This window comes from Vollenhovia emeryi, unplaced genomic scaffold (genome assembly GCF_000949405.1).
Source record: "Vollenhovia emeryi isolate VEMERY1.0 unplaced genomic scaffold, V.emery_V1.0 DF939127.1, whole genome shotgun sequence".
In the NCBI taxonomy this organism is placed as follows: domain Eukaryota; kingdom Metazoa; phylum Arthropoda; class Insecta; order Hymenoptera; family Formicidae; genus Vollenhovia; species Vollenhovia emeryi.
In genome coordinates this window covers 2,673,524-2,700,108 of record NW_011967239.1, presented here as the reverse complement: position 1 = coordinate 2,700,108, position 26,585 = coordinate 2,673,524, and the positions used below count along the sequence as shown (strand labels likewise).

General features: G+C 40.9%; 4 protein-coding genes across 5 annotated transcripts; 1 reads left to right on the top strand and 3 right to left on the bottom strand.

Moving 5' to 3' along the window:
• Positions 1-1,122: 1,122 nt before the first annotated feature.
• Positions 1,123-16,106, bottom strand: LOC105568872 (probable glutamate receptor). The gene is made up of 9 exons (XM_012024877.1): positions 15,913-16,106; positions 14,621-14,862; positions 3,971-4,652; positions 3,472-3,798; positions 3,033-3,189; positions 2,681-2,889; positions 2,314-2,403; positions 2,054-2,217; positions 1,123-1,721 (listed from the first exon to the last, which is right to left on the bottom strand). The coding sequence occupies exons 3-9, from the start codon at positions 4,409-4,411 to the stop codon at positions 1,385-1,387; spliced, it is 1,725 nt and encodes a 574-aa protein (XP_011880267.1). The 5' UTR covers positions 4,412-4,652; positions 14,621-14,862; positions 15,913-16,106; the 3' UTR covers positions 1,123-1,384.
• On the bottom strand, positions 5,763-10,878 carry LOC105568871 (glutamate receptor 1-like). Its single transcript, XM_012024876.1, has 6 exons — positions 10,437-10,878; positions 9,693-9,855; positions 6,835-7,043; positions 6,546-6,653; positions 6,204-6,367; positions 5,763-6,141 (listed from the first exon to the last, which is right to left on the bottom strand). The coding sequence occupies exons 1-6, from the start codon at positions 10,719-10,721 to the stop codon at positions 5,880-5,882; spliced, it is 1,191 nt and encodes a 396-aa protein (XP_011880266.1). The 5' UTR covers positions 10,722-10,878; the 3' UTR covers positions 5,763-5,879.
• Positions 16,107-16,223: 117 nt separating the features above from the next.
• LOC105568873 (sequestosome-1) lies at positions 16,224-20,105 on the top strand. 2 transcript variants are annotated; one of them, XM_012024879.1, is made up of 5 exons: positions 16,224-16,616; positions 17,151-17,603; positions 17,682-18,010; positions 18,543-18,743; positions 19,168-20,105. In XM_012024879.1, the coding sequence occupies exons 1-5, from the start codon at positions 16,442-16,444 to the stop codon at positions 19,411-19,413; spliced, it is 1,404 nt and encodes a 467-aa protein (XP_011880269.1). In that variant the 5' UTR covers positions 16,224-16,441; the 3' UTR covers positions 19,414-20,105. The 2 variants fall into 2 exon arrangements, with proteins under 2 accessions (XP_011880269.1, XP_011880268.1); XM_012024878.1 differs by having other exon boundaries at positions 17,151-18,010.
• A 509-nt stretch (positions 20,106-20,614) lies between these two features.
• Positions 20,615-22,888, bottom strand: LOC105568870 (28S ribosomal protein S29, mitochondrial). The gene is made up of 6 exons (XM_012024875.1): positions 22,701-22,888; positions 21,941-22,267; positions 21,671-21,763; positions 21,456-21,592; positions 21,046-21,393; positions 20,615-20,896 (listed from the first exon to the last, which is right to left on the bottom strand). Exons 1-6 carry the CDS (start codon positions 22,714-22,716, stop codon positions 20,660-20,662), a joined length of 1,158 nt encoding a protein of 385 aa, XP_011880265.1. The 5' UTR covers positions 22,717-22,888; the 3' UTR covers positions 20,615-20,659.
• Positions 22,889-26,585: the final 3,697 nt, after the last annotated feature.

The following is a 26,585-nucleotide window of genomic DNA, read 5'->3' as shown; positions in this document are numbered from 1 at the left end:
TTTTTCTACCTTAAATTAAAATTAGAAAGCGAATTTGTGAACTGAGAAAAGTGACTTACAATTAGAAATATTTGAAGTGGCAAGTAAAAAATTAGCCTGAGTCTAATACAAACTACGATATTGGTGAAGAGAAAAACTAATATTGAAATTACAAATATTCGTTTCCAGTATGTCGTACTTTTTGTTGTGTCACGTCGCGTACGGTTCTCCTTACGGTTGCAGTCAAGGCCATTGCGGTCGCACGTCTGCACTGAGCGAAATTACATCTGACAAGAAAAAACACTTCATCTTACTGTAAAACGTTACCCTGCATTTCGACATTAGTGTTCTCGAAACAACTGAATAGGAAAATCTCATCAAGCACCTCAACGTATTTGTTTTTCAGTCTTTATAGAAATCTCACGTTCCTCAACGGGGAAAGAAAATTACAACGACACCGCGATAAGTACTAATGCGTTTTACGAGAAAAACATTTGATAAATTACTTATTCTTTCCATAATAGCAATTTAATGGAGTCGATCCGGTAATAGAAGAAGCGCTCCCGATTGCTGTCACGCTATAGCCATCGCGTGCTAGTCGCAATTAATTCGTCGTTGATTGGTACCTGCGAAGATGCGTTCATTCCCGTAATTGATGATGATCAATGCCGTCGCTGCCTAGCATCGATGCAACGGTAAAGGCGACTCACGTTCTACATGTACTTATACTGAAGCGATTCCTGGCTGCAGGACGACTGTGGACTGTCGAGATTGATGCGTACGTGCAGGTTTTTCTAATGAGCCAAAGGTCACTTCCGGTCAAACAGAAAGCGGAAACGTAAGCGCGTGCTCGCTCGCATCCGTTGCGCCCGCAGGCAAAGCTATGCCACCTGAGTTGCGTATCGAATCGACTGCAGCAAGAAACTGTGAGCTGCGGATGCAAACTTCCGCTTGCCGGTAATATTGACAGCGTTACATTAAGGATTGTTAAGGTCGACGAATCAATGTAATAGGTGGAACAATAATTTATGTGGACATAAATTATTACAACTATTTCAAATAACAGTTTATAGTTCAAAGTATTAATAATTAATTCTCTTTCTAGTAATGCAAATTTTAGATATATTATATAACTACATATAATAAGGATTGTATAATATAATGTTAATATTATTATTAATTATCGCTTTACAATTCTAATCGCTTTTGTTCAATTATAATTTACTTTTTTAATATTCTATTAATTTAATCATTATACGTGTGTTAATTGTACTTATTTATGTAATATTTAATATTGAACTTGTTAAATAAATTGATAAACACAGATTATATAATATTACAAATATTATTTTACCAACAGTTCTTTGAACAGCTAGTACTCTTATACCTAGTATTTAGACTTTTTTTAAGGCCAATATCCGATCGGTCTCGTGTTATAAAATCCTTGCAATTTTAAATCTTTCTCGTTGGCCCCTTTTCGTTTATTCCTTACACCAAGATTAGGACTCAATTTTCTAACGGATAATCTATTATTCTCAGATCGAGTTTTAAATGAATAATGTACTTTCTCAATTATTAAAATAAGTAGTGCCAGAATCATACTGCCTGCCACCATCGTTAGAGTTGGTGCTACATCGCTTAAATCGACCAGACCGTAAATAATACTGCTCGGAGAATTAGTTCTTATCAAATATTTGTTCTTCAACTTGCTCATAATGCCGTTCAGCTGAAATTGCCGCAAGCTGGAAAATGTTGAAAGACATTTAAAACATTTATTCGTGAAAAGGAAAACATAATCGTAAATAATTTAATCTGAACATAATTTCTTGTAATTGAATGACTTCAGCAATATTAAAATTGAATGATATTCTCGTCTTCTTAAAATATTTAGCAAATATTCATTATACAAGATATAAAATTTCTACTTGAAAAATGTCTGCTTTAAAAATTAAGAATAACATTTTTAGCATTAGTGATATTAATAAAATTTATCAATCTCAATAAATTCAACAGTCTCCATTAAATAATAAAATGTGTCTTTTTAAGTAAATATGTATACGTATTTAGGACTTACTGATAATTCATGAAGCTGGTGTAAGGACTTCCTTTTGATAGAGCCATCGCCATGTTGTCGATTCTTCCAGTATCGATATACACGACCCTACATTGTATATAAGTGTTTATAGCCCCTTTGAACACCTCCGTCGTATAAAATGCCAACTTGTTTCTCTCGCAGATCTGTAGGATGGAAGAATGGACATGAGAATTGACGACTTAACGAAACTTAACGTGATTTCATTAATTTTATTTAATTGAGTGATGTGTATTGCTAACTTGCTTGAATCCTTCTGACAATGATATCGGTAAATGCGTCTTTTCTTCCAGCAATTCGTACATTTTCAGAAACACGGGGTCCTTGACACGCTGTAAAATTCGCGAAAGCACAATTTAAATAAAGATTGTTTTTCTTCCAGTTATATGTATAGTTGGAATGGGATGTCTTCTTTACAAACTTTCGCGAATCCTGACATTATACAAAAAAGAGAACGAAAAAGTATATTGAAATAATCAAATTCAAGAATATTACTGAACTGCTAAGACCTGCTTGTGTCGTGTAATGTTAATGCTTTCACAATTTCCGGCTGCAATAACGAGACTACTTTTATCGATTACTTCAATTAAAATTTCTGCGCAAACTTACAGAAGGAATGTCGTACTCGGCGCTGTTTTTCATAACGATTAATTTGTAAGAGCCATCCTTAACATAACCCTCCAGAGTGGAAAAGGGCAGTTTTGGCGTACCGAGCGCCAGGAAGCTGATCAACGAGGCGGAATAGACGGCCAGAATTATTATCGACGATGTGTAAATCGAGAGAAAAGCCAGCCTCATCGGTGACTCCCTAGGAAATTCTATGCATAAAATATACATGTATTCCGGCGCTAATGCATATAAAGCAAATATTGATATATCTATGCATTAATTGCGTAAAACTCATAATACGAAAAAAAAATTGACAATTAGGCAAATATTAAATATCTCTAGTAAACGTTACCTGACAAACCCTGCTGGCAATAAATGCCCCAAACATTAATGTAGTTTTCGGACATTGAGCTCATCGAGAAGTAGCCTTTCGTCTTCATAATAGTCAACAGAATGGAAGCGATTATTATTATCACTGCTAATGTTATCCAAATTCCGGGGCTGAATGCCTGAAAGATCGGTGAAAGAAAGCAACAATTTATTCTATTTGTTATCGTGAATCTTCACAGCCGCATAAGCTATCTTAATACTATTTCTCTTCCCAGAGATAATTAAAGGATCTTAGATAATTGTATTTTTAAGTTAAGACAGAATAATTATAACGTCTTTGTGCAATTTTGTAGCATAAATATCAACGTACGTACATCTAATATATTAATTAATGTATATCTGCTACTAATACTAATGAATAGTAGATATTAATATGCTATAACTAGAAAGCTAATTATTACCCTTAAATACAAGGACCATTCCACGTCGGGGTTGTTGGGCTCTTTAAAATAAAGGCGGTATCGCGAGCGTATCAGTGGCACCGTAAAGTCGATGACTTCTTGTCTGCGAGTGGTTATCGTGAACGCGGAGACACCGACATCGGCTTCGTTGGCCACCAACTGGCCGATCGCATCTGTCCACACCTTTTTCTCCCGACTCCAGCAGCCGAATCCCTCCACCGGGTCCAAAATCTTCACAGTAAAGTTCATCACTTTGCTGAGCTCCATCAGCAGCAGACCGAAAAACCCGCTGATCGTACCGTTCTTCAGCGAGATCAGCGGCGAGTCCTTCATTTATCAACAGAATTATCAAGTCAATCTACGAGTCTGCGAATCATCATTAAGCTCTAATATGGATTCCGTGGCAAATTGCGAGACTTCTTTTTTCCAAGACAATTCATTTTCCGATTCGCAAGAAGAGCAGCGTACAACGGACCTCGAAGAAGAACTAAACACTTACGTTCACGGACGTGACGCGCACAACATCGCCGAACATGTTGCTCCTCCTGGCGTAGAAGGTTCTTCGCGTCTTCAAAAGCAGACCTCTCTCGGGGGACCACGAGGCCAGGTCAAATGTTCTGGTGCGATTGTCGCGAATGGCGTACCATTCGACTAGAATCGGACGGGCATAGCACAGAACCAGCATCTGGGTGTTGAAGTCCACGTTGAATACGTTATAAGTAGGGTATCCGCAATACTGCTCGAGGGGATTCCCAGGACGCTGAAGAAACACGACGAGCCAAATGGGGAAGGAGATGGGTTTAATGCTCCTCGTGGTCTCGGAGAACTCGTTCATGGTTTCCGCGGTGTCGAGAAGAACGACAAACAACGGCCGCATGACATTCTTCCGGTACTCTTTGTACTCGTTCGTCAGGTCCGAGAAAGTTATGGCCACGGTCATGACTCGTTGCCGTGAGAATTCGCGCGACCACGTGTGCACCAGTGTCGTCGCGTTCAAATCTGCGATATCCGCGTCGAAGATGGCATTACGTTTTACTTATAGCAATTAGTGTTGTCAGAATGAAATGTTCTTCATATCATAACCGAGATCATGATATTTAATTTCTCCAAAGATGAAAGTTAGACGAAAGCAATTAATCTTTCGTGCCTAATTACATTTGAATGTAAATCTATAATCACAGCTAGATGAAGAAAGAAAGAATTAGAAAAAAAAATCGAAAACATCGCGGAAACTTTCTGCTAACCAGTTGACTGAAGGTGCAGCGTGAGAAATGCGAGCCGGAAACTATTCCCGGTACTTACCGTAATTGCAAGACCGTACGAAAATAACACACGACGTGCGATAATATCTGTGGACGTCGCTGATCAGTCGGAAATAATTGTTAATGCTAACACTCTCTGTCAGGGATTTGGTGCCCAACACGAGAAAAAGAATTGCTATCGATCGCGCTGTCGTGCATGCCATTTTGCGAAATGCAGATTGGAGACGACAACCCGAACTACTATGTAAAAAAAATTAAAATCGATTTCGTCCAGTTGGACACTGTTACGATAAATAATTAACGTTTAATTCGCCGCGAGGAATTATCCCTTGTGTGAATTAAATGGACAGGCGAGACTGAAGAGAGACACAAGAAGAAATCGAAATCTCAAATCCTTAACTTAACAAAATCCTACTGAAGACAACGGAGTCCTTTATCGAAAAACGTGGCCATCACAACTTGAGGGTTAAAGAAAGGAATGAGGGTACTGCGTTCAAGGGTGCGAACGCGTGACTGAAGGGCGATCATCGCGAACGGGAGTTTATCAGATCCGAGAATCTAGGGGTGCGCGCGAAAGAGTGTCACCGATTGATGTGGATGTGCGGCAGCATTATTACAAATTACATGGAGATACGTGATGGTACGATTGTTATCGGCGAATCATCGGCCAAATCGATGAGTTATTCGCCGTCATTAAGCTCCCCGTACCCGACATTACTCATCCGCGCTTCGCCCACAATGCCACTATTTCAGATATGTCGACGTGTCTTAGGCTCTAACTCGACGTATAAAGATGGGTGCAAATTTAAACGTGCGAATCTCGCAAGAGAAAGAGCAGCGGGAAAGGAAACCTGACAGCGACAGTTTGATATAACATTTAACTTAATTTCTTCTGTGTACCTTACGTGATTGTGTCAATTGAATGGCTTTTAACAGGAATACTGAAAAATAGAAGAAAGTTTTACTCTTCTCGTGCTAGAAAGACATTTTTTAATTCTTATTTTATTTCAGTATTAGCACGCTGTAAATATAATAAATATATAATTAATTAATTGTTATAAATCAAACACAATTATATATATACACACACGTCAAATTTCTACCAAGAAGATTTCAGTTAAGTCAAATAAAATTGTAAATTTTCTCTCAATAATTGTGTTTCTTGATAAATGGCTTTCTGGAAGGATAAAAGACTCTCGGCTGAACTTTCCTTCGCCTCGACCGGTAATGAATTTTCTCTATAATCAGCGCCGCGATGCTTATAATAATGCCTCCGCAGAGAATCGCCAAAATTGGAATGACGTTAACCAAACGGACCGGCATGTAAGTCTTCTCCTCGGCGGAATGCGGCAAAAATCTCGTATCCCTCAGACGCATCATCATACCGTTATCCAAAAATTTCTGCAAACTAATAAACGCGATATTTTTGCGGCCGGAAAGTAAGGTTGGGCGATCTGTCGCGGTACCTACTGATAATTTATCACGCCTGTGTACGGATTGTTCTTGGAGAGGATCATTCCTAAGTTGTCTATCCTTTCAGTGCTGATGCTCGACAGTTTACAAGGAATTTTCATCTCTACGCTTCTCTTCAGAGCGCTCAGCACCATGTAAGCAACCTTTCGCTGCTTACATACCTAAATAAATAGCAGATGATTAATTATATAAAGGACTTTTTGCTCTGAAGTAATAATATTAATTCGAAAAAGAAGTAGAGTAGTTTCATGGGAATAAAGATTAGACAACTGCACTGTTAAAATTGATTTCATATTGCACTCGTCTCGAGGTCGTAAAAATACGAATTGTCGATCGTACTTGCACAAAGCCATCAATTAAATTGACCGGCAGTTCCTGTTCGTCCTTCATTAATTTCATCAGTTTCACCGAGAAAGATTTCGTCGGCGCCCCGTACCTCGCCTGAAACTGTCGCGGAAACGTCTTGTAACGCGTAAACTATTCATCACTCGGCGTGCATCAGCGTGAATAAAACCACGTTATAATTCCATATTATCGAATGCAACGATCTGACATAACTTCGATCGTTTCAAAAGGCGTACGAGCAGAAGTGAAAGTACGAGCTCCTTTGATCGCCGGAAAAACTTACGGAGACTACGTCGTAGTCGGCACTGCCGCGTGGAACGATTAATTTATAGCTGCCGTCGTTGACGAATTCGTCTATCGTCTGAAAGGGCAGAACGCGAGTGCACGCCGTTAAAAAGCAGATTAACGCCGCTGAATAGTGAGCCGATATCAGCACCGCCGTCAAAAATATCGTCAGGTACGCAACGCGCAGTGACGATCTTTTCGGAAACTCTGGAGGAAAAAGTTCACTTAAAAGCCCCAGTCAACTTTTGAAAAAGGAGAAAGTACACTGCTCACAAGAAATATGGCATAGAAAAATTTTATGCAAAAATTTTGGTCAACTTTGACTGACGGTAACTCCGCGAAAATTCATCGTAAAATTATGTTCTTTTTTTTTAATTAAAGCTTGAAATCTCTACTTTAAGATACTGTAGTTCTTTTTTGGGTGTGATGCATCCCTACCATTGTAACACCTTAAATGTGAAGGCATGTTTGTTATATTGAAAATTACAAAGGTAGTTGACGGAGTGCATAGACTTGCTACATTTTTTGGGGGGGATACTGTTTGCAGGAACATAGAGTACGAACCTTCCTCTTCAATTTAAAAAAAAAGAAGTCGCTGCCATTTTTTTTTCGTAAGGATACAGTACTTTAAAGTAACCCTTGCATTATTGGCATATACCAGGTTGCCGGTCGGATTTTGCACATCATATGGCCCTGAAAAGAGCCGTATGGGACTCAGTATCACGGATACGTATCATTGGCTGCGGCGTTTTAAAGATAGACATAGCATTACTACTCTTTCGAGCGAGAAGAAACTTTGTAATAAACCCTCAGAGCCAAAAAAGAAAAACAGTACCGAAGATGAGGTTATCGTCATTTTCATCGGCTTTGAGGGTTTATTACAAAGTTTCTTCTCGCTCGAAAGAGTAGTAATGATGGCATTACTATTTCGAGCGAAAAGAAACTTTGCGACAAACCTTCAGAGCCGATGAAAATGAGGATAACCTCATCTTCGGTACAGTTTTTCTTTTTTGGCTCTGAGGATTTATTACAAGTTCCTTTTTGCTCGAAAGAATAATAATGCCATGTCTCTCTTTAAAACGCCGCAGCCGATGATAAGTATCCGTGATACTGAGTCACCATACGTGTTACAAGAGCATTAAACTCCGATTTCAACTAGTGCTGTTGTACATAAATGTACATTTATGTACCAGGTGATGCCGAGGTCTCCGCTTTCCCCACCGTTCTCATTCTGTCAGAGAGGATGGAGGGCGAGTCCCACTTGGGGGGGGGGGGGGAGATTCGACTTGGTGGCATCCCCGAAAATTTCCGGGGCATGCGCACCCTGTGGACACCGTCCACCTTCTTCCGAATCTGCATTCGGATCCCCGAGAAAAACCCCCCCCAGAATTTTTGGTACTGGGTGGGATCGAACCCGGCTCTCCGTATTACAAATCCGGCACCTACCACTTCGTTCGGTACTGTTTGTCGTTAACCCGGCTCTGAAGGTTTACTACAAGGTTTCTCCTTGCTCGAAAGAATAATAATGCCATGTCTCTCTTTAAAACGCCGCCGCCAATGATACGCATCCGTGATACTGAGTCCCATACGTGTTGCAAGAGCATTATACTCCGATTTCAACTGGTGCTGTCGTACATAAATGTATATTTATCTCGTTAGAAGCGCTGAAATCTTAGCTTTCCAACGAGACCAGGATCATCTTGCTACGATTTTTCTGTGCGGAGATAATGACGATTATATCAACTCGCAATCTCGATCTCGGGACAAAATCAATTTTGTTTTTGTAATTAATTAATGAAATCTCGTAAACTAATGATCCGAGATAAACCATTCTTATCTCGTTAGAAGTGCTGAAATCTTAGCTTTCCAACGAGACCAGGATCATCTCGCTACAATTTTTCTGTGCGGAGATATTGACGATTATATCGACTCGCGATCTTAATCCTGAAACAGAAGCAGCAGACGGCGCGTATTCGCGGCGTCTCGCGCGGTGTCTGGCGCAGCGGTGTTTACTACCGACATATGTGCCTCGTATGTTTTTATCCCAGTTTTTTGGGGACGTAGTACGCTCGCGTACTACTTGCGTAAAACTCGCGCGGCCTTCCTTCATGAATGGTGCGCGCGCGCGCCCGATTTTTAAAACAAGCACCCCAAAAATGAGTCATTCTACACACACACACACACACACACACACACACAAACGGCTCTTTTCAGGGCCATATGATGTGCAAAATCCAATCGGCAACCTGGTATATGCCAATAATGCAAGGGTTACTTTAAAGTATTGTATCCTTACGAAAAAAAAATGGCAGCGACTTCTTTTTTTTTAAATTGAAGAGGAAGGTTCGTACTCTATGTTCCTGCAAACAGTATCCCCCCCAAAAAATGTAGCAAGTCCATGCACTCCGTCAAACTTTGTAATTTTCAATATAACAAACATGCCCTCACATTTGAGGTGTTACAGTGGTAGGGATGCATCACACCTAAAAAAGAACTATAGTATCTTAAAGTAGAGATTTCAAGCTTTAATTAAAAAAAAGAACATAATTTTACGATGATTTTTCGCGGAGTTACCGTCAGTCAAAGTTGACCAATTTTTGCATAAAATTTTTCTATGCCATATTTCTTTTGAGCAGTGTAGAATTCAATATCAAAATTAACGCTCAATTCCATTAAAATTTAATTTTGAATTTAATTTTATGAAAATAACTTTTTCTCGAACTCGTTAGAAAGAAGCAATCGTGAGATATTTTAAGAGTGTTTTGTAGAACATTTAACAATAAGATTTATAAGAAAACAATTGTAAAGATTGCTTCTCGACAGTTGTGGCTTCGCACAGGATTTATAGGGTAATACCTATAAGCGCCTGCTGGCAGAAGATACCCCAGATGCAGATGAAATTCTCAGAGAGCAGACCCACGGTGCTTCGAGATTCGCGGTACGTTTTCATAAAGGATAGGAGAAGCGGCGCGGTCGCTATCAACGTAACAATTGTAGCCCACGTGCACAAATTGAATGTCTGTCGCAATCACACGAGTTAAGGAATTAGTTCAAAATCAAATCGAGCTTACTCAAAACTTTGTACTACTTATTTTCTGTTACATTTCTCATTCGGTATGTATTTAATAATTGGTGCTCATTGTAATCAGTTTAGGAGATGCGATTAATTTTAGAAAAATAACGATTTAACTTATAATAATTGCAACATGTACACAATATGAATATAAAATATTCTATGATAAATTGACTTTTATAAAAGCATACAAATTCAGAATAAAATCGCATCGTTAGATTTTTATCGGCTACGTAAATTAATAAAAAATGACAACAATTATATTCCACTTTTCCTAATGTTTGTAATACGCAGGCAATAAGATGTAATCGGGAAATTTTTTTGTATGTATAATTTCTCACCGTGATCATTTATCTCACATTCAGCATTAGATGTTGTTTACATTGAATAATAAGAAAAAAATTGACCAAGCTCGATTTAGGTGACCGGCACGTATTAGGCAACTTTCATCTACCTGTATTATTTTCGAAGCGGCAATAACGAGATAAGGGTAAACCCATAATTTTTACGTTAATCAATCATATTACCTGAAAATAACCGAGCCACTTGACGCCACATATTCCCGGCTCCTTGATGTATAGACTGTTTCTAGATATGATCAAGGGCAGCGTGAAATCGACGTGGCCCACCCGAAAGCTCGTCATCGACATATCGGCGATAGCGAAATCTGCACGACCCGATACAATCTCGCCCATCACTCCAGACCAGGTCCGATTTTGTCGATTCCACAGACCGTGTTCGCCCATTTGCGAGACGACGTTCAAGGTGAAGTTGAGGGAATACGTGAGCTCCTCCAACACTTTTCCGTACATACTGGCCACGTAATTCCCAGCAAACTTCGTCGAAACCGACGAATCCTGAATTTGCTTGACACCGATTAATTAAGTAGAAAATCCGTTTCGCATTTATTAATTTTATACGCAAGAGCCGTCAGAATTATGGTATGTACGATTAATTAGTGACACTACTATACTGATAGAAATATTTAACATTTAAATTTAATATCTTCAAATTTTCTATTAACAAAAAAATTGAAATGATAATCTTTCTAACCAACTGTTTTATTTACAAGCGTACATACCATAATATTTTATCCCTAGTGGCAAAGTACGTTGACAATAGCGCCATTAAATGTCGATAATATTCAAAGTGTCTTGGCCAATATTTTTCACCGTCAAGCTCAGGTCAAGTAAATACAAATGCAATGTCACTATCGCAACACCAATGTCGGTTATCGATAAAATGCAAATATTGCACGCTTATGATGACATAATCTAACAGCAAATAAAATTTATGCGCTAAATTGCAAAAAACCAATGAAACGCTTAGAACGCCAGGACGGACCTGAGATATCTTTCCCTCTCTCGTAGAATTTGAAATGAACAGGGGATCCTTGTTACGACAACGAAGCTGTGCTACTAGAGATATCGTATATAGAGAAAATTACATCGAATCTTATCAAGCACCTTAACCGTGACCGTCCGTAGAACAACTCCTTCCATGTCTCTCCTCCGATCATAGAGCGGCAGATTCGTCAGAGGAATAAATCCCTCGTCATCATCTCCCCATTCCGCCAAGTCAAAAATTTTGACAGTCTCGCCTTTGACAGAGTACCACTCCCGCAGGATTGCCTCGTTGTGGCACAGTACCAGCATCTGCGTGTCGAACCCCAGATGGAAGGGATTGCCGATCGGCTCGCGACAATAGTCGTGCGTATTGTTGTCGGGGGTGTAGAGAAACAGCGTGAACCACACCGGGAACGACATGGGGTAGGTCTCGGTGGCCTCCGCGAACTCCAGATACGCCTCGAAATCGGGTATAATGACGATGATAACAGGCTGGACTATTCGCTGGTGGTACCTGAGTGATCTCCGTAACTTTTTGAAGTGCACGTTCGCGGTCATTATGTAGCGCCGGCCCAGCAAGCGGGAGATCGCATGTATCAGATGCGTGATTTGCAAATCTACGGCGAGGATTTTCCAAAATCAGCTCACGCTCGAATACGTAAAACGGAGGACTCTGCCGAGTTCTCCAAAGAAGAAAAAAACTTTGTACAATCTTCTAACACTAGAATTAGAGTCTTTTGACAATGCGGTCAAATTGGTATTTTTTAAATTGCTTTCTGAGATTCTCCATGACTTTCGTTGAATGTTAAATACAATAAACGGTTAGGTGACGGTGTCCAAATAAAAAGTACGCTATTCATCGCAATACCCGTGGGGGATACAGTCTTATTAATCATACTGCACGGTATTTTATCATTATATGCCTATGTCGCTTATGATAATGAAAGTTCTCCTGGACATGCATGAACTTGCCAGATATGCAAGGTGTAATATATTCTTATATACGAAAAAAAATTGTATTAAATTTAATTAGAAATAATCTAATTCATTTACTAACAGTAATAACGAAATAAATACTTGTTTGATTCGAACAAGACTTATTAATATATGGAATTAACAGAATTATTTTCATTAAGACGCTCTTTCGTCTCTGTAGAAAAGATAGCAATAATAATACTGTGCCGTTTGGAAGATACCACTGACCCCCGTAATCCCCGTACATGTCGCCAGGATGGGTGAATATGACGGACGCCGCGGAATAAACCTTTCGAACACTCAGTATCACGTCGACGAAGGCGTCGACGTTGAAGCGAATCCCTGCCGAAGTGCCAAGAAGAACGAACAGCACCAGCAGCATCGAACGGGCCGAAGAGAGTAATTTCATTTCGTTCGAGGATCGGTCGAGGGTTTACAGCGCGATAGACCAACTAAACGGCTAAAATCTGCTCAGCTGGACAAATGCCTCCCTGTCGAGTAACAAGGGGTAGATGCAGGGACGTAGGTACATATCGAGCGTTTCTGATAACGTAATTGCGGCGATTCCGCGACGTGGAAATTGCGATCGATCGAACGAAGGCGATTAATCTCTTTTAATCCCTTTCCTTTCTTGCACCGTCGTTGAATTAGGAATCAACGACGTCCTCTCAAGAATATTGAACTCATATTGAATTTACGTTGGACAATGAATATGCAATGCAGAGATCTGGGTATATTCGCGGTCAATTAAACGCGAGCTCTTTTCCGACTGTTAACGTCACAGCAAATAAAAACATATTTTCGCTAAGTGTTCCAAAAGTAATCGAGCATTCGGTTTACGTAATAATAATGTCAAACAATGCCCGGAGATAATGAGCTAAGCGCAATTAATTCTTGGATTAGATTTGTACCGATGTGAATCACTCACGTGGCGATACGAAAGTAAAATGCAACGCGAGATTTCCGCCATGCGAAGAATCATCGACCTTATAAAAATCCTTGCCAATCGACGGCAAATTTTAAAATATCGACGTTCGTATCCGACCCTGGACACATCCATATGGAGAGTGCACATTTAAATTTATAATGCGACATCAGGCGTATTTCCACGAGCGTATACACCTGACCGATATCAGCGCCATTAGAAAATTACGATCGAAAACGATCGGCAGATCGCATCTTAAACATGCGTTTGTCAGAACGAACATTATCAAGTGCGATTGACGGACAGCACAATTTACTTGCCTTCGTTCGCCCTAAAAATCACAAAACGTTTCCTTCAGCTAAAATCAAATACATTTTGTAATGCAATTGTGTTAAATATTTATCAGAGGAAAGTCCCCCATTATGAGACTATAACTTTATTAATGTTCAACTTATGATATCTCAGTAACTGTTTGTTATAATAAACAATAGGGAATTCCACTATAAAATTCAAACCAAACAACTTTTGTTTGAAACGTTTTTCCGTATCTTTCATATTTGCGTGGACCATTAAAAATGAGACACCCTGTATATACAAATTATATATGTACGCATATAACAAATAATGCACGATATAGGTATGACGAGGCGTAAATCAAGATATGCATAGGACTCTCACGCTCGAAATTCTGAAAAGCAAGTGAAAAGTAAATTATATAATTAATTGAAAGACAGCAGCAGCCTCATTGTCGCGGATTGCGAACAACCGTTATCTTCAAGCTGTAATCGATTATAAAAATGTTCAAGAAAAATACAGAGAGCGACATCAAGGTTGATAATGCCCTTGTGTTCAATATACATAAGTCATATCTGTTTGTGCAATTGCTTTCTGGACGGTGTCTGGATTGCTTTCGAAGTTTATGCATACGATATGATTCATCGATCGATACGCGACCGGAGAGAGCTGGCCATCATCAAATTCGCCTAGTAATCATCATGGTGCCATTAAATGATTCAGCGACAATCGTGCGAATAACCGGGCCTTGTTGGTTTCGCAACATTGTGGATTTGCTAATTTATGAGCGATGTTAATTAAAGAAATAATGATCGACTATCAATATCGTCATTTGATCACAGAAAATTGATAACTTACTTTAATTGACATTGGCATTTTTTAATATTTCCTGCCTCAAAGTCCTACAAAAAAGCTGCCTTCTCCCATAATCCTAATGTTTGTAAATCAATTGGTACCATCAGTCCCAGACGTATTTATATGATCTCCAAATTAATTTCTTAATTGCATTTTCTCAGCTACTCTATTCTGTCAATAGCTATATTGAGTATTAGTACTCGCTTTATTTCCTCGATACACTTGGAGAAAACCATTATTTCAAAGTTCTCGTAAGTTGCTTCACCGGCGAAGTTTGTAATTGTATGGTACGTTTATAACTTTTTTTTATAATTACGCAAAGCAACGTGGTAATTGTTCTCGAATTATCGCCACTTCGACGCGAAAGTTAGGTAAATGTGGCGTCCGCATGCGCGCATAGATAGATCTAGAAAACGTGAGTCACTCCGCAAAATTGCGGCGAATGAACGCGCACTTTTCCCCTTTACTTTCCAGACGCTTCTAGAGTATTCTGGCCTGTCGCGGCTGTCGCAATAGTTCTGGACCGTTCCGCGCCTCCTGCGGAACCGGCGATCCGATCTGCCGCGAAAAATGTGTGTTGAACACTTAATAATGCATATATAATGAGACGGGTAGTATAAGATAAACGATATTCGAATAAATTATGACGCGAATGCGTGAAGAAATAAGAGAGACGAATCTGTTATAATAACGAACCCGTATACGTACACGTTGGACAATTATTGTTTAATATTCCATGCAAAACTGGAGTCTATTTTTTAATACACTAAAACAATACCTGCGCGCGCGACTTATTTATTTGTTCTCGTTTTCTTACGGTAACTTTTACGCGTAACAAATAGTTAATCACCTTCTTAGAAAGGGATTCTCACTGTTTGATATCTTCTGGTTATTTATTAAAATTAATAGGTTTCTTTTTCTGATAAAAAATATTAGAAGATGTTACAAAATTAATATCTCCTAGTATTATCTCTCAGTTTATTAATTTATCAATTCTAATAAGTGAGTTTTCGATGTTCCTCGAAAACCACAATAGTCGTCGCGAAATACTTAAGAATACGTCGATTCAATCGGTCTTACGGATTTTCGAATCGCGGGGAACGTTCCTGCAACTTGTCTTGAGGGGATGCTGGAGCGATTCTGCACTTTTGGCACCTTTTTCCTCCTAGAACTGTCAACTCGTGAAAACGTTTGTGTAATATACAAATTATGTGGCTTTTGTGTACGAGCCGACAGTGTTCCACTATTCGGGCTAAATCAGAGAACAGCATGGCATCATTGAAATTAAGTTTAGAAGCTTAACAAAAATATCTATTCATTTATATATTAACACAGATAGACTTCTGTCACAAAAATGCTTTCACGAATCGACAGTTATAGGAGCGAAAGATGCCAAAGGTGCAGAACCACTCCAGCATCCCCTTAAGCGATATAGTCTAATATAACGTTTGATTACAATACTCGAAAGTTGAATATGAAAAAAACATGTTGCAATTCGCATGATGTTCTATGATGCAACTACGTGTGTGGCGCAACGGCACTATCACGTCGTGAATCATCATTGCAAGTCAGTCACGTGGTCAACAACTGTCAAATAGGCAGACTCACTCAGAAATGGCGGCGCGTACGTGGACTTCCGTCGTTCGAATCCACCCGAGCGAAAAGACCCTTTCTCGTCCCGAAATCGGTGTCTATCCCGGCGAAACTTCTTCCCAACGACGTGTTTCCGAATCCGCGGCGGATCGACGAGAAAGAAACGGCGCGAAACGGCCGCAGCGGCCCAAGAGCAGCGGCCGCGGCGCCGCGGTCGCCGGAAGTGACTGCGGCGTCTAGAGCGGCTCGAGGGACGTGCGCATGCGCGTCGGCGTGACGGACGTCAGGCGGTCAGAGGTGGGCTATCGATCTTGCATAAAAGCGAGTGGCCGCGGCCTTTACGGCAAACGACGTGGCGACTTTCGACGGGAGCGCGTGTTGCCGGAGGAGAACGGGAAAGTCGAAAGCGAAGCGCAACGAATCGTGCGGATTCACGTCATTTCGGGCGCTTCTCACCAAGCTGCGGCTGTTCCGCGCAGTTTCTTTTCCGTCGAGCCGTTGCGGATACGGAAATACATTCCACCCGAGCGTTGGCAGAGCGACGATGGCCAAGCTGAGCTTCAAGGTGTACCTGGTGAACAAGGGGCCGTGGACCTGCACGGAAGTGCGCAGATTCGGCGTCGACGCCGACGTCGCGACGAACATCGTCTACCTGCGCGAGAAGCTGCAGACCATCTTCCCGGATCTGCGGGGCAGGAGCTTCGCCGTCACCTGGAGAGGTAGGTTCTTTGTGTTCTCACTTTCTCTCCCCCCCCCCCCTCCCCGTTTTTTGTCCTCGTCGAGGGGAACGAGGCTGAAATGACGTCAGAAGTCGACGTTGTTTATCAAAGGTCTCGTTAGCGAAGGCACCGCGTTGCGTCGTTTCCCGCGAGCCGACATCGTGCTTGACGCGTTAAAACAGCGGAGGCGCAAATCGAACTTTTACCTCGCCTAAATGTTCACGTCCAATTTTCTGCGCACTTCTCATTTTTTGCTCACCCGCGGTGCGTCGCGGACAAAGATATCTGCGCACACACCTGTTTAAACAGTAACAGTTTAATTGCTTGCTGCTTGCCATCAAATGTTGGTATTTAAAACGAATTTCAATGCGTTGATTCTCGCACAGTCTTGATAAATTTGTTTTGCAGCGTAAGCTCGCAATGAAAAGACGTCAAGTTGTTACAATGCGGTCAGCGTTCCTCGTATATTAGACAGAAGTCGCCGCTAGCGTGCTGACCGCAACCAACTATTCACCTTGTCTTTTGTGTCAATAGATAACGAACATGAGACCGTCACCATATCCACCAACGAAGAATTGGAAATCGCGTTCCAAGAGATGGCCAATTCTGACCTCTACAAGTTGTACGTCATGCTGGGGTCATGCTCAGGGCATAAGGAGACACATAGGCCGGAGAAAGAAAAAGAGAAACTACATCATCCCGGCGTGATATGCGACGTATGCGACAAAAACATATGTGGCTATCGCTTCAAGTGCATGCACTGTCCGGATTACGACTTGTGCACAGACTGCATGAACTACGGCCATCATTCGGAGCATTACATGGTCCGTATGGCGCAGCCGACCGATTGGTCAAGTTACCAGGGTCGCCGGCTTGCTCACCACATGCGCAAGTTCATGAAGAAGGCTGCTCACTGCAAGGAGGATGAGGGGCGTAGGTGTCCGGTCAGGAACAAGCGAAGTGGCTGCCCGCTGTTCAACGTAGATGGTAAATTTGGCCATTTTGATCCGCCTCTTGTAAATACACTGGAGAACTTCATAGTAGACTATTGTGGTGCTTCGTCAGACGAAGGTCACGAGGAAAAGCAGACCAAGGAACCGTCCGCCGAGGCTGCGACCGAGGCGACGGAGGACCCGCAGCAGGAAGCGACCAGGCGTTCTTTCTCGCAGCTAATGAAGATCGTCGAGGACAACATCTCCAATATCTCGCAGTTCCTGGATCCGCTCGGCATCAACGTCACCGTGCTCGCCGACAACGAACCCGCCAAGAACAAGCCCGCGGACAGCGCTCAGACTAAGACCAACGCGCAAAGTTCCGAGGACCGTGCGTCTACATCTGGGGAGAGCTCCGTCAAGAAGTTCCCCGGCGAAGGGAAGAAACTGCGCGACGATGCTGTAAGTACTGCCCCTTCGACGGATAATGTATCCACAGTAATAAATAGAGGTGTCTTCGGGGAGATAGACAGTGCGCTAAGTCACATCTCACTTCATAACTTTTGGGCGAGAAAAACGGATTTGGACTGGACCAGGTTTTCGAACCTTGGGGCCTTCCGCTTGCCGGGCGAGCCTACTCAGCTATCCAGACCGCTCGAAACCTAACTTAAAGTAAGATATGTTAGCAACTTCAGAGCGATACATGGTATCTCACTCGATGCTTTGCTACCATATAATCATATAATTGCAGAGTGGCCGCGTCCCCGAAGACCCTTCTAGTAAACAAATTCCCCCCTTTACCCTGCCTAAACGAGATTGTCCTCGGAGTGGGCGGATGCGAAACGAGCACGGCCTTCAGAGGATGCGTTTTGTTTCTCGCATGATGCATCATTTATCCTTGTCTTTCGCCAAACGTTAAAGAAGCATAAATGGTGCATTATGTGCATCGTGCGTGAAACGGAACGCACCTATAGTAAAAAATATGTATAAATAGGTACAAAAGGATTCAGCAGCAACGGCAGCAGCGATAGCAGCAACGGCAACAGCCACGGTAGCAGCGGCAACAGCACCAACTTCTACCGAGCAAGCTGCCGAAGCCGAGGAATGGACGATGATCCATCGCGAAAGCCCAAATATTAGCCGCGCCTCGTCCATTTCCTCCTCTCAGACAAATGGAAGCACGGTGCCGAAACAGGTATGTTACCGCGCATATGCAAAATAAACAGTAGATTAGAACCTGTGGAATAAAAAAGGTTTAATAATATTTTAAAATCTATGTAATTATAAATGTCACTTTATAGACATAATTGCGCAATATTAAGGAATTAAGGTGCAATTAAGAAATATAATAGCTTAATATATTGTAACAAGGTGTTATATAAAAAGAGGATTCAGAACTGGAGGACTGATAGAACTTCATTTGCAAATTATTCGCTTTACCAACATCGAAAATCGCATCTGATTCTGACATAATTGAGTTCTCCGATGTACTCAGCTTAATAGGTACTATCCTCGATATCAATGATGTCAACGATAGTATCAATGGCTACTTCATAAGTCCTGAATCTTCTTTATTCACGTGTATACGTATCACGTATTCAGAATACCTCATTTTACAGGTCGCACCGTCAGCACCCGTGGCAGAGCCAGAAAAAACGCCGCCAAACCAGAGAATCTACCCACCCCTACCTGAAGAAGTAAAACGCGAGATATTTCATCCAGATCCCAAGATCCAACGCGCCGTAGAATCGATGATGGCGATGGGATTCTCCAACGAGGGCTCGTGGCTCACCCATCTGATGGTTGCGCAAAATGGTGACATCGACAAGGCGCTGGATGTAATACATCCGGTACGCCGTCACTAAGGGGGATGGGGCCAAACAGTAGTAAACGATAGCTGACGTAATCAATGGCAAAAATAATAGTTGATGTATAATCCATTGGATAGTTGGTGTGGTAGTTCATAATTTGTTCTGTCTTTTTTTTAGGTTACTCTTTTTATGATTAACGTTACACATGTCCTTTGATTCCGTTTTTCCAAATATGAGAATACTAAAAATTAATTTTGAATTTATTCTTAATCTGTTAACCGGGCAATTAACTCGTCATTGGAAAATACTTCTGTAACGCGCAAGTGAACTCATTGCGACACTTTAGTAAATACGAATGATTACACTCGTATACTAAAAGTCTATATATTATTTTCTTGTGGTATGTCATGTATTTTTTATAGCGCCACAAGATACGTTAGTACATCTTCCAATTCAGTAAAGCATTTCGTATTTACTGTGGGCAAGACGAGTTAACACATTAATAGATTATATTAATATTTCTTTACAAGTGTATGTACTATATTGCTAAACTTATATTCCACGTACGCACACACTTGAATACAAGATTGTTTTAAAAATATGATATTGTTTACGTAATATAAGTTATATCTATACGCTTAGCATTTTTATTTTAATATGTTCAATGTAAAGAACGCTAAAATATTGTTTAGTGGCTGGATTATTATGTATTATATTTGCTTAATAAAGTAATACTGGTACTGAAAGTAAATTTTTTTTTTCAAACTTCAAAATGTACCTATTGATAAAAATAACATTAATAAAATTCGTATGGCTCAAATGCGATAAACACAAATTTGAAGGAATAAAGGACTAAGAGCCGTGACAGGGTGTTAGTGTCCAAATATTTTATTCTAGATTTATTGTGAAAAAATATCACCTCAGCCAGGGTTTGAACCTGGACCTCCTTCTCTCGCTAGGCGGGCGTCTCAACCACCGAGGCATGTGGCAATATTCATCGCAATAAACAGTCTAATCTTGATTGCCGATAATAAAAATAAAATATGTAAATATATTTTAAAAAATGGCTGTGTTCTCCAGAAGTTAGCGCTTAATAAGCCCTTTATGCTGATTGGATAGATCTAGAAGAATAGCTCTATTTCAGCACAGATCTGAAAGTATAATCCAATGAACGCAAAGCGCTTAGCAAGCGCTAACTTCTGCTGGACACAGGCATTGACTAAAGATAATTTATGAGGACAAAAGAAGGTGCCAATAACTTTAGAAATTGTATTATAAATATCCCGGTGTTCAATTATTTTTACAAGAATTTACAGTGATCCATTAAACCCCGCGGGTTTTTATTAGTAAGTAATTCTATTTCTTTCTGGCCACTGGGTGTTATGTTTCTGATCCATTTGCGATCTTTGTAGTACTCTATCATACTATCGAATTCCGTAATAGTATAATCTTCCACTAAAACCGGTAGGAAGGGATCTAGATGCTCGAAGCCTTCTTTACCAAGCAAATATCTAGGAAGATAGGATTCCCGTCGTTCCTGAAAACGAAAGATTTTTCCCTTTATTATCCATCGACGTTTAACGCTGAAGATTTTCTTCAATTTTAACTTAAACATAAAATGTCTCGCAGACCCTAGTAAGCCGTTAAATTCCCTTTAGATAAACTAATTATACAAATGATACATACCTTATTCGCCTTCTCGTCTACTGTTAGTACAATTGCACCGTTACACCAATCGCTTTTCGTTATGTCGAAGAACGGTACCGCCAACGAGACCTGCTTAGGCAAAACCATCACCTTGTTGTCATCGAGGATGCCCGTGTGACTCGATGTGAACGCGTTGAATCCGTCTATCATGACCATCGTCTTGAACTTCCCCGCAGTACTAGCGAGTTTTATTTCCCTTATCAGCGCGTCCACCACGCCGCAAGCGTACTTCATGCGATTTATACCAAAGTCAATGAGCTCTAAGATAGGAGCACCCTGCGAGGTCATTTCGCGCTGATTCCACACATAATCCTTGGTTGTTCTGAGCTGCAAGGAAACGAATGCACGTTAGATACAGCCGGCAAAGCGATATCTCGTAATGTACGCACATCAAATTGCGGTAATAACATCGAGTTTTGAAATTTAAACTGTTTCAGCCATATTCCAGCGTCGATTGGCAGATCCATGCAGCCCGGGGATAACGTCGAAGCCGCGATTTCTCTGAAGTGCTCGAACCAATGAGCAGCTAAAGAAGTTAGTACAATTACAACGATGAGTTGAAGATGACGTATATCTATTATTTACATAAATAGAGACAACGTACCCCAATATACATGGACAAGCAGATATTTCTGCATGAAGGCATAGTGTAGTATATGACTTAACGTGATACTTTTTCCCGTTCCAAATTTTCCGTCTGTTTAATATCGTTAAGGTTTCTTTACTCATATAATCGCTAATGTCTTTGTAGTAAAAAATATTACGCAAATGCAAGAGCAATTCGTTAGCGGCAGAAAAATGAGACCGAAGAGACGCAGCTGTTGCGAGCTTGCAGAAACGTAACAAGGGATATTTTCTGCCTCCAAAAGGATACACAATACGTATTTGTTGACGGGCTTCGTATAGTCGGCTTGATTGAGGTAGGAAATAATTTCGATCGCAGGTTGCCTGACCAACAGCGAGCACTCTTGAAAGGTGGTGACTTGCTTCATAAATGTGCGAGGCAAGCCGCCGTACTGAAAGATTTGCTGCTGCACGTCCGTCGGCACCGTATACACTCTGGCGAGGTGGTCCGCATTGTGATTCACTGGATTGTTCTCCGTCGTGCGGAACGAGCACACTTGAATCGGCTGCTCGTCCACTTTAACAGCCGTGCTGAATTTTCTGCCGTACGCTTTGTGTATTCCCCTCAGTAGCGAATCTGCAATCGATACATTCGCTGAATCTTGGCCGTCTTAGAGCGACTTCGGCCAAACTCGGATTGTATTAATTATAATTAACTCAATCGGCAGACCTGTTTGCAGCAAAATTCTCAACTACGCTGGCAATTCATTGTCGCTGATCTAATATTTATTCCCGCGTCTACAGTGACGTTTAATAATTTTGCCCACGTTAACGAAATACTACATCAGATGTTGCTTGACAAGTTGATCCCCAATCAAGTCAATTCGAGTTTGGACAAATCAACTCATCTCGTCTTATCACTGTGACTTATTGTCGCTGTTATTAGTTGCACGAAATCGTGATCAACATCACGAGCGAAGTAACAAGATTTACAAAAGGTAAAACAAGTCACAGTGATGAGCGGAGCATTGTCGATTGGTTTGGCGAATTAAACGTAAATAAGAACTCACGTGAACGTAAAGACATTGTGCTGCCTGCTCTCTTTCAGAACGATACACGTTTGGTTGCAATTATCACAGAATCTCTTACAAAATTTACAAGTTCGATAAATGCGTATGTGCGACGACGTTGTGTACGCAAATTCGATATAACCTATACGTCTGCGTTATTCCCTAGGAGAAGAGAAACACTGACAAACAGTGATGCCAGAATGGTGGCGTTTTTAGCACATGCGCGTCGATTTGAGGCTCACTGAAATACCTACTACGGACAAATAGGTGTATCGCTAGTCGTCCGTAAGAAATTTTCTTAAAGAAAATTAAAAAAAAATTTTCTTACGAACAAGAGACCTTTCCTAAATAATTTTTATTATAAAATAATAACTTTGCAATCCTTACAGTTTAAAATGGCACCAAACAATGAGAAGGTGAAGAGAAAAGACGTACTCCTGAATGTGGCGCAGAAATTAGAACTAATCGAGAAGTTGGAACAAGACTTCTCAGTGACGGATGTTTGTAATATTTATGGCGTACACGAACGAACAGTGTTCAATATCAGGAAATCAAAATCTAAATTACAAGAATTTATTTCAACACATAATATTAATACCTCTGAATTACCTGCTTCTACAATAGGGAATAAAATCCGCATGGATTGTGGACGAAGTAAAAATTTAGATAAAGCTCTGTATGAGTGGTATAATCAACAAAGATCCAGTGGTATCAATGTATTATCCATAAAGGATTTCCACACGTAAAAAAAAAAAAGTGGTATCAATGTATAACAACCAGTTGAAATCGGAGTGTAATGCGCTTGTTACACGCATGGGATTTCACTATCGCGGTCACATATCATTGGCTGCGACGGTTTAAGACAAGACACGGCATTATAAATAATGCCTTGTCGTATTTTAAAACGCCGCAGCCAATGATCCGTGATACTGAGTCCCCATGCGTGTTACAAGAGCATTTTATACTCCGATGTACATTTATGTACCAGGTGATGCCGAGGTCTCCGCTTTTCCCACCGTTCTCATTCTGTCAGAGAAGGTGGAGGAGCGAGTCCCTCTTTGGGGGGGGGGGGGGGCAGATTCGACTTGGTGGCATCCCCGAAAATTTCCGGGGCATGCGCACCCTGTGGACACCGTCCACCTTCTTCCGAATCTGCATTCGGATCCCCGAGAAAACCACCCCCCCAGAATTTTTGGTACTGGGTGGGATCGAACCCGGCTCTCCGTATTACAAATCTGGCACCTAGCACTGGTATCCACTGACCCACCTATTTCTTTTTGGAATATAAACTTCGTCTTCGGTACTGTTTTTCGTTCCTGGCTCTGAAGGTTTACTACAAGGTTTCTCCTTGCTCGAAAGAATAATAATGCCATGTCTCTTTAAAACGCCGCAGCCAATGATACGCATCCGTGATACTGAGTCCCATACGTGTTGCAAGAGCATTATACTCCGATTTCAACTGGTGCTGTTGTACATAAATGTACATTTATCTCGTTAGAAGCGCTGAAATCTTAACTTTCCAACGAGATCAGGATCATCTCGCTACGATTTTTCTGTGCGGATATAATGACGACTATATCAACTCGCAATCTCGATCTCGGGACAAAATCAATTTTGTTTTGTAATTAATTAATGAAATCTCGTAAACTAATGATCCGAGATAAACCATTCTTATCTCGTTAGAAGTGCTGAAATCTTAGCTTTCCAACGAGACCAGGATCATCTTGCTACGATTTTTCTGTGCGGAGATAATGACGATTATATCGACTCGCAATCTCGATCTCGGGACAAAATCAATTTTGTTTTTGTAATTAATTAATGAAATCTCGTAAACTAATGATCCGAGATAAACCATTCTTATTTCGTTAGAAGCGCTGAAATCTTAGCTTTCCAACGAGACCAGGATCATCTCGCTACGATTTTTCTGTGCGGATGTAATGACGATTATATCGACTCGCAATCTCGATCTCGGGACAAAATCAATTTTGTTTTTGTAATTAATTAATGAAATCTCGTAAACTAATGATCCGAGATAAACCATTCTTATTTCGTTAGAAGCGCTGAAATCTTAGCTTTCCAACGAGACCAGGATCATCTCGCTACAATTTTTCTGTGCGGAGATATTGACGATTATATCGACTCGCGATCCTAATCCTGAAACAGCTAGAAGCAGCAGACGGCGCGTATACGCGGCGTCTCGCGCGGTGTCTGGCGCAGCGGTGTTTACTACCGAACATATGTGCCTCGTATGTTTTTATCCCAGTTTTTTGGGGACGTAGTACGCTCGCGTACTACTTGCGTAAAACTCGCGCGGCCTTCTTTCATGAATGGTGTGCACGCGCGCCCGATTTTTAAAACGCTATAACTCGGCGAAAAATCGACGTAGCGACACGAACCAAAAACCAATCTTCTTCGTTTCGCATGCCGCAGCTGTCTATGTTGAGTATACAATGCTCTTATCGTGAAACTTGCATACGACAATGGAATAAAAAGTAAAATGTAAAATATAAATTATACGTATAACTACTAAATATAAAATGTTGCTGACAAGCTATGTTACACTGTATAGCAAGTTTAGTAAAGTTTGATTTTTTATCATTAATCATCCTATTTTATTGACATGCTTTAGTTCTACTAGCACTTTGGTATAATTGCGGTGTAGCGGAATAGTTCCAAAAATGAAAATGGGCGTAAGGCGCTGGAATCAGCCAAGCGAAAACGGTATCAAGTAAAACGCCGGCGTGGCCGCTCTCAGGTTTCTCTCTGCTTAAAGCAAGATTGTGGACCAGGGCTAAAGGCTGGTCTACAATACATGGAGTAAGCTGGAGTAAGGAGTAGGAGTAAGGAAATAAATCCATTTTATTTCTTACTCCTACTCCTTACTCCAGCTTACTCCATGTATTGTAGACCAGCCTTAAGAGCTGCCACGGCCGGGTTTTAGGTGATTCTCGAATGCGATACGGTCTCTGTAAACAGCATTAAGATTTCTTGATCGTATCTGGCAATTTTAATGATTTAAGCAGTCATGCCCCGTCATCTATCGAGCAATGTTCTCGGGTATCAAACACCAACACTAAATTCTCATAGCATTATGCGATTATACATGAAAATCAATTTTACATCACCAAAATATACGCGGGTCTATATGTATATACGACCACCTCAGTCAGATCGCTTGAAAAGGACCGAAACCCATGGTCGAAACTTAGAGCTTACGATTGGATATGTGTTTTAAGATTCACGTGTACACGTGATCCGTGTACACGGATTCACGGTACCTTCATTCACGTGTACCTGTGTCCGTGACACGTGTACACGTGTAGTCGTGTATGTGACACGTGAATTCGAATGTCCGTGTATGCGCAACCTCTATTAAAAAAAGTTTTGACCATAAAAAAAAGCATTATCCTCCCCTATATTAAAGGATTGACAGACAAAAGTAGCACAAACTTGAAAAAAACTGGCCTAAACACCATCTACACTGTCCCAAAAAATTAGATAAAATTATTAAAAGAGTTAATTGAAATGCGTAATGCAAAGGGGGGCAATGAGAGCCAAACGCTGGGTGTTGAGTGCGGATAATGATATTACACAACGTTTTGAATTAACATGGACTTCCAATAACATTACGGCGAGACAGATTGTTTCACTTTTGGATCCAAGGTTTAAAGACTTGGAAACGTGCTTAAATCATAAAAATTGCCAGGTACGGTCAACAAATCTTAATGTTGTTTAATTATTGCTGGCGACCCTGATGAATATTCCTGTTGGTCTCTGTAAGCATTAGAAAAGGTGGACATCAATTACGTAGCCTATGTCCACATTTTGCCAAGTGGGTAACACAGATAAATACCGACAAATGATAATGCGCTTCGTCTAAAGTCA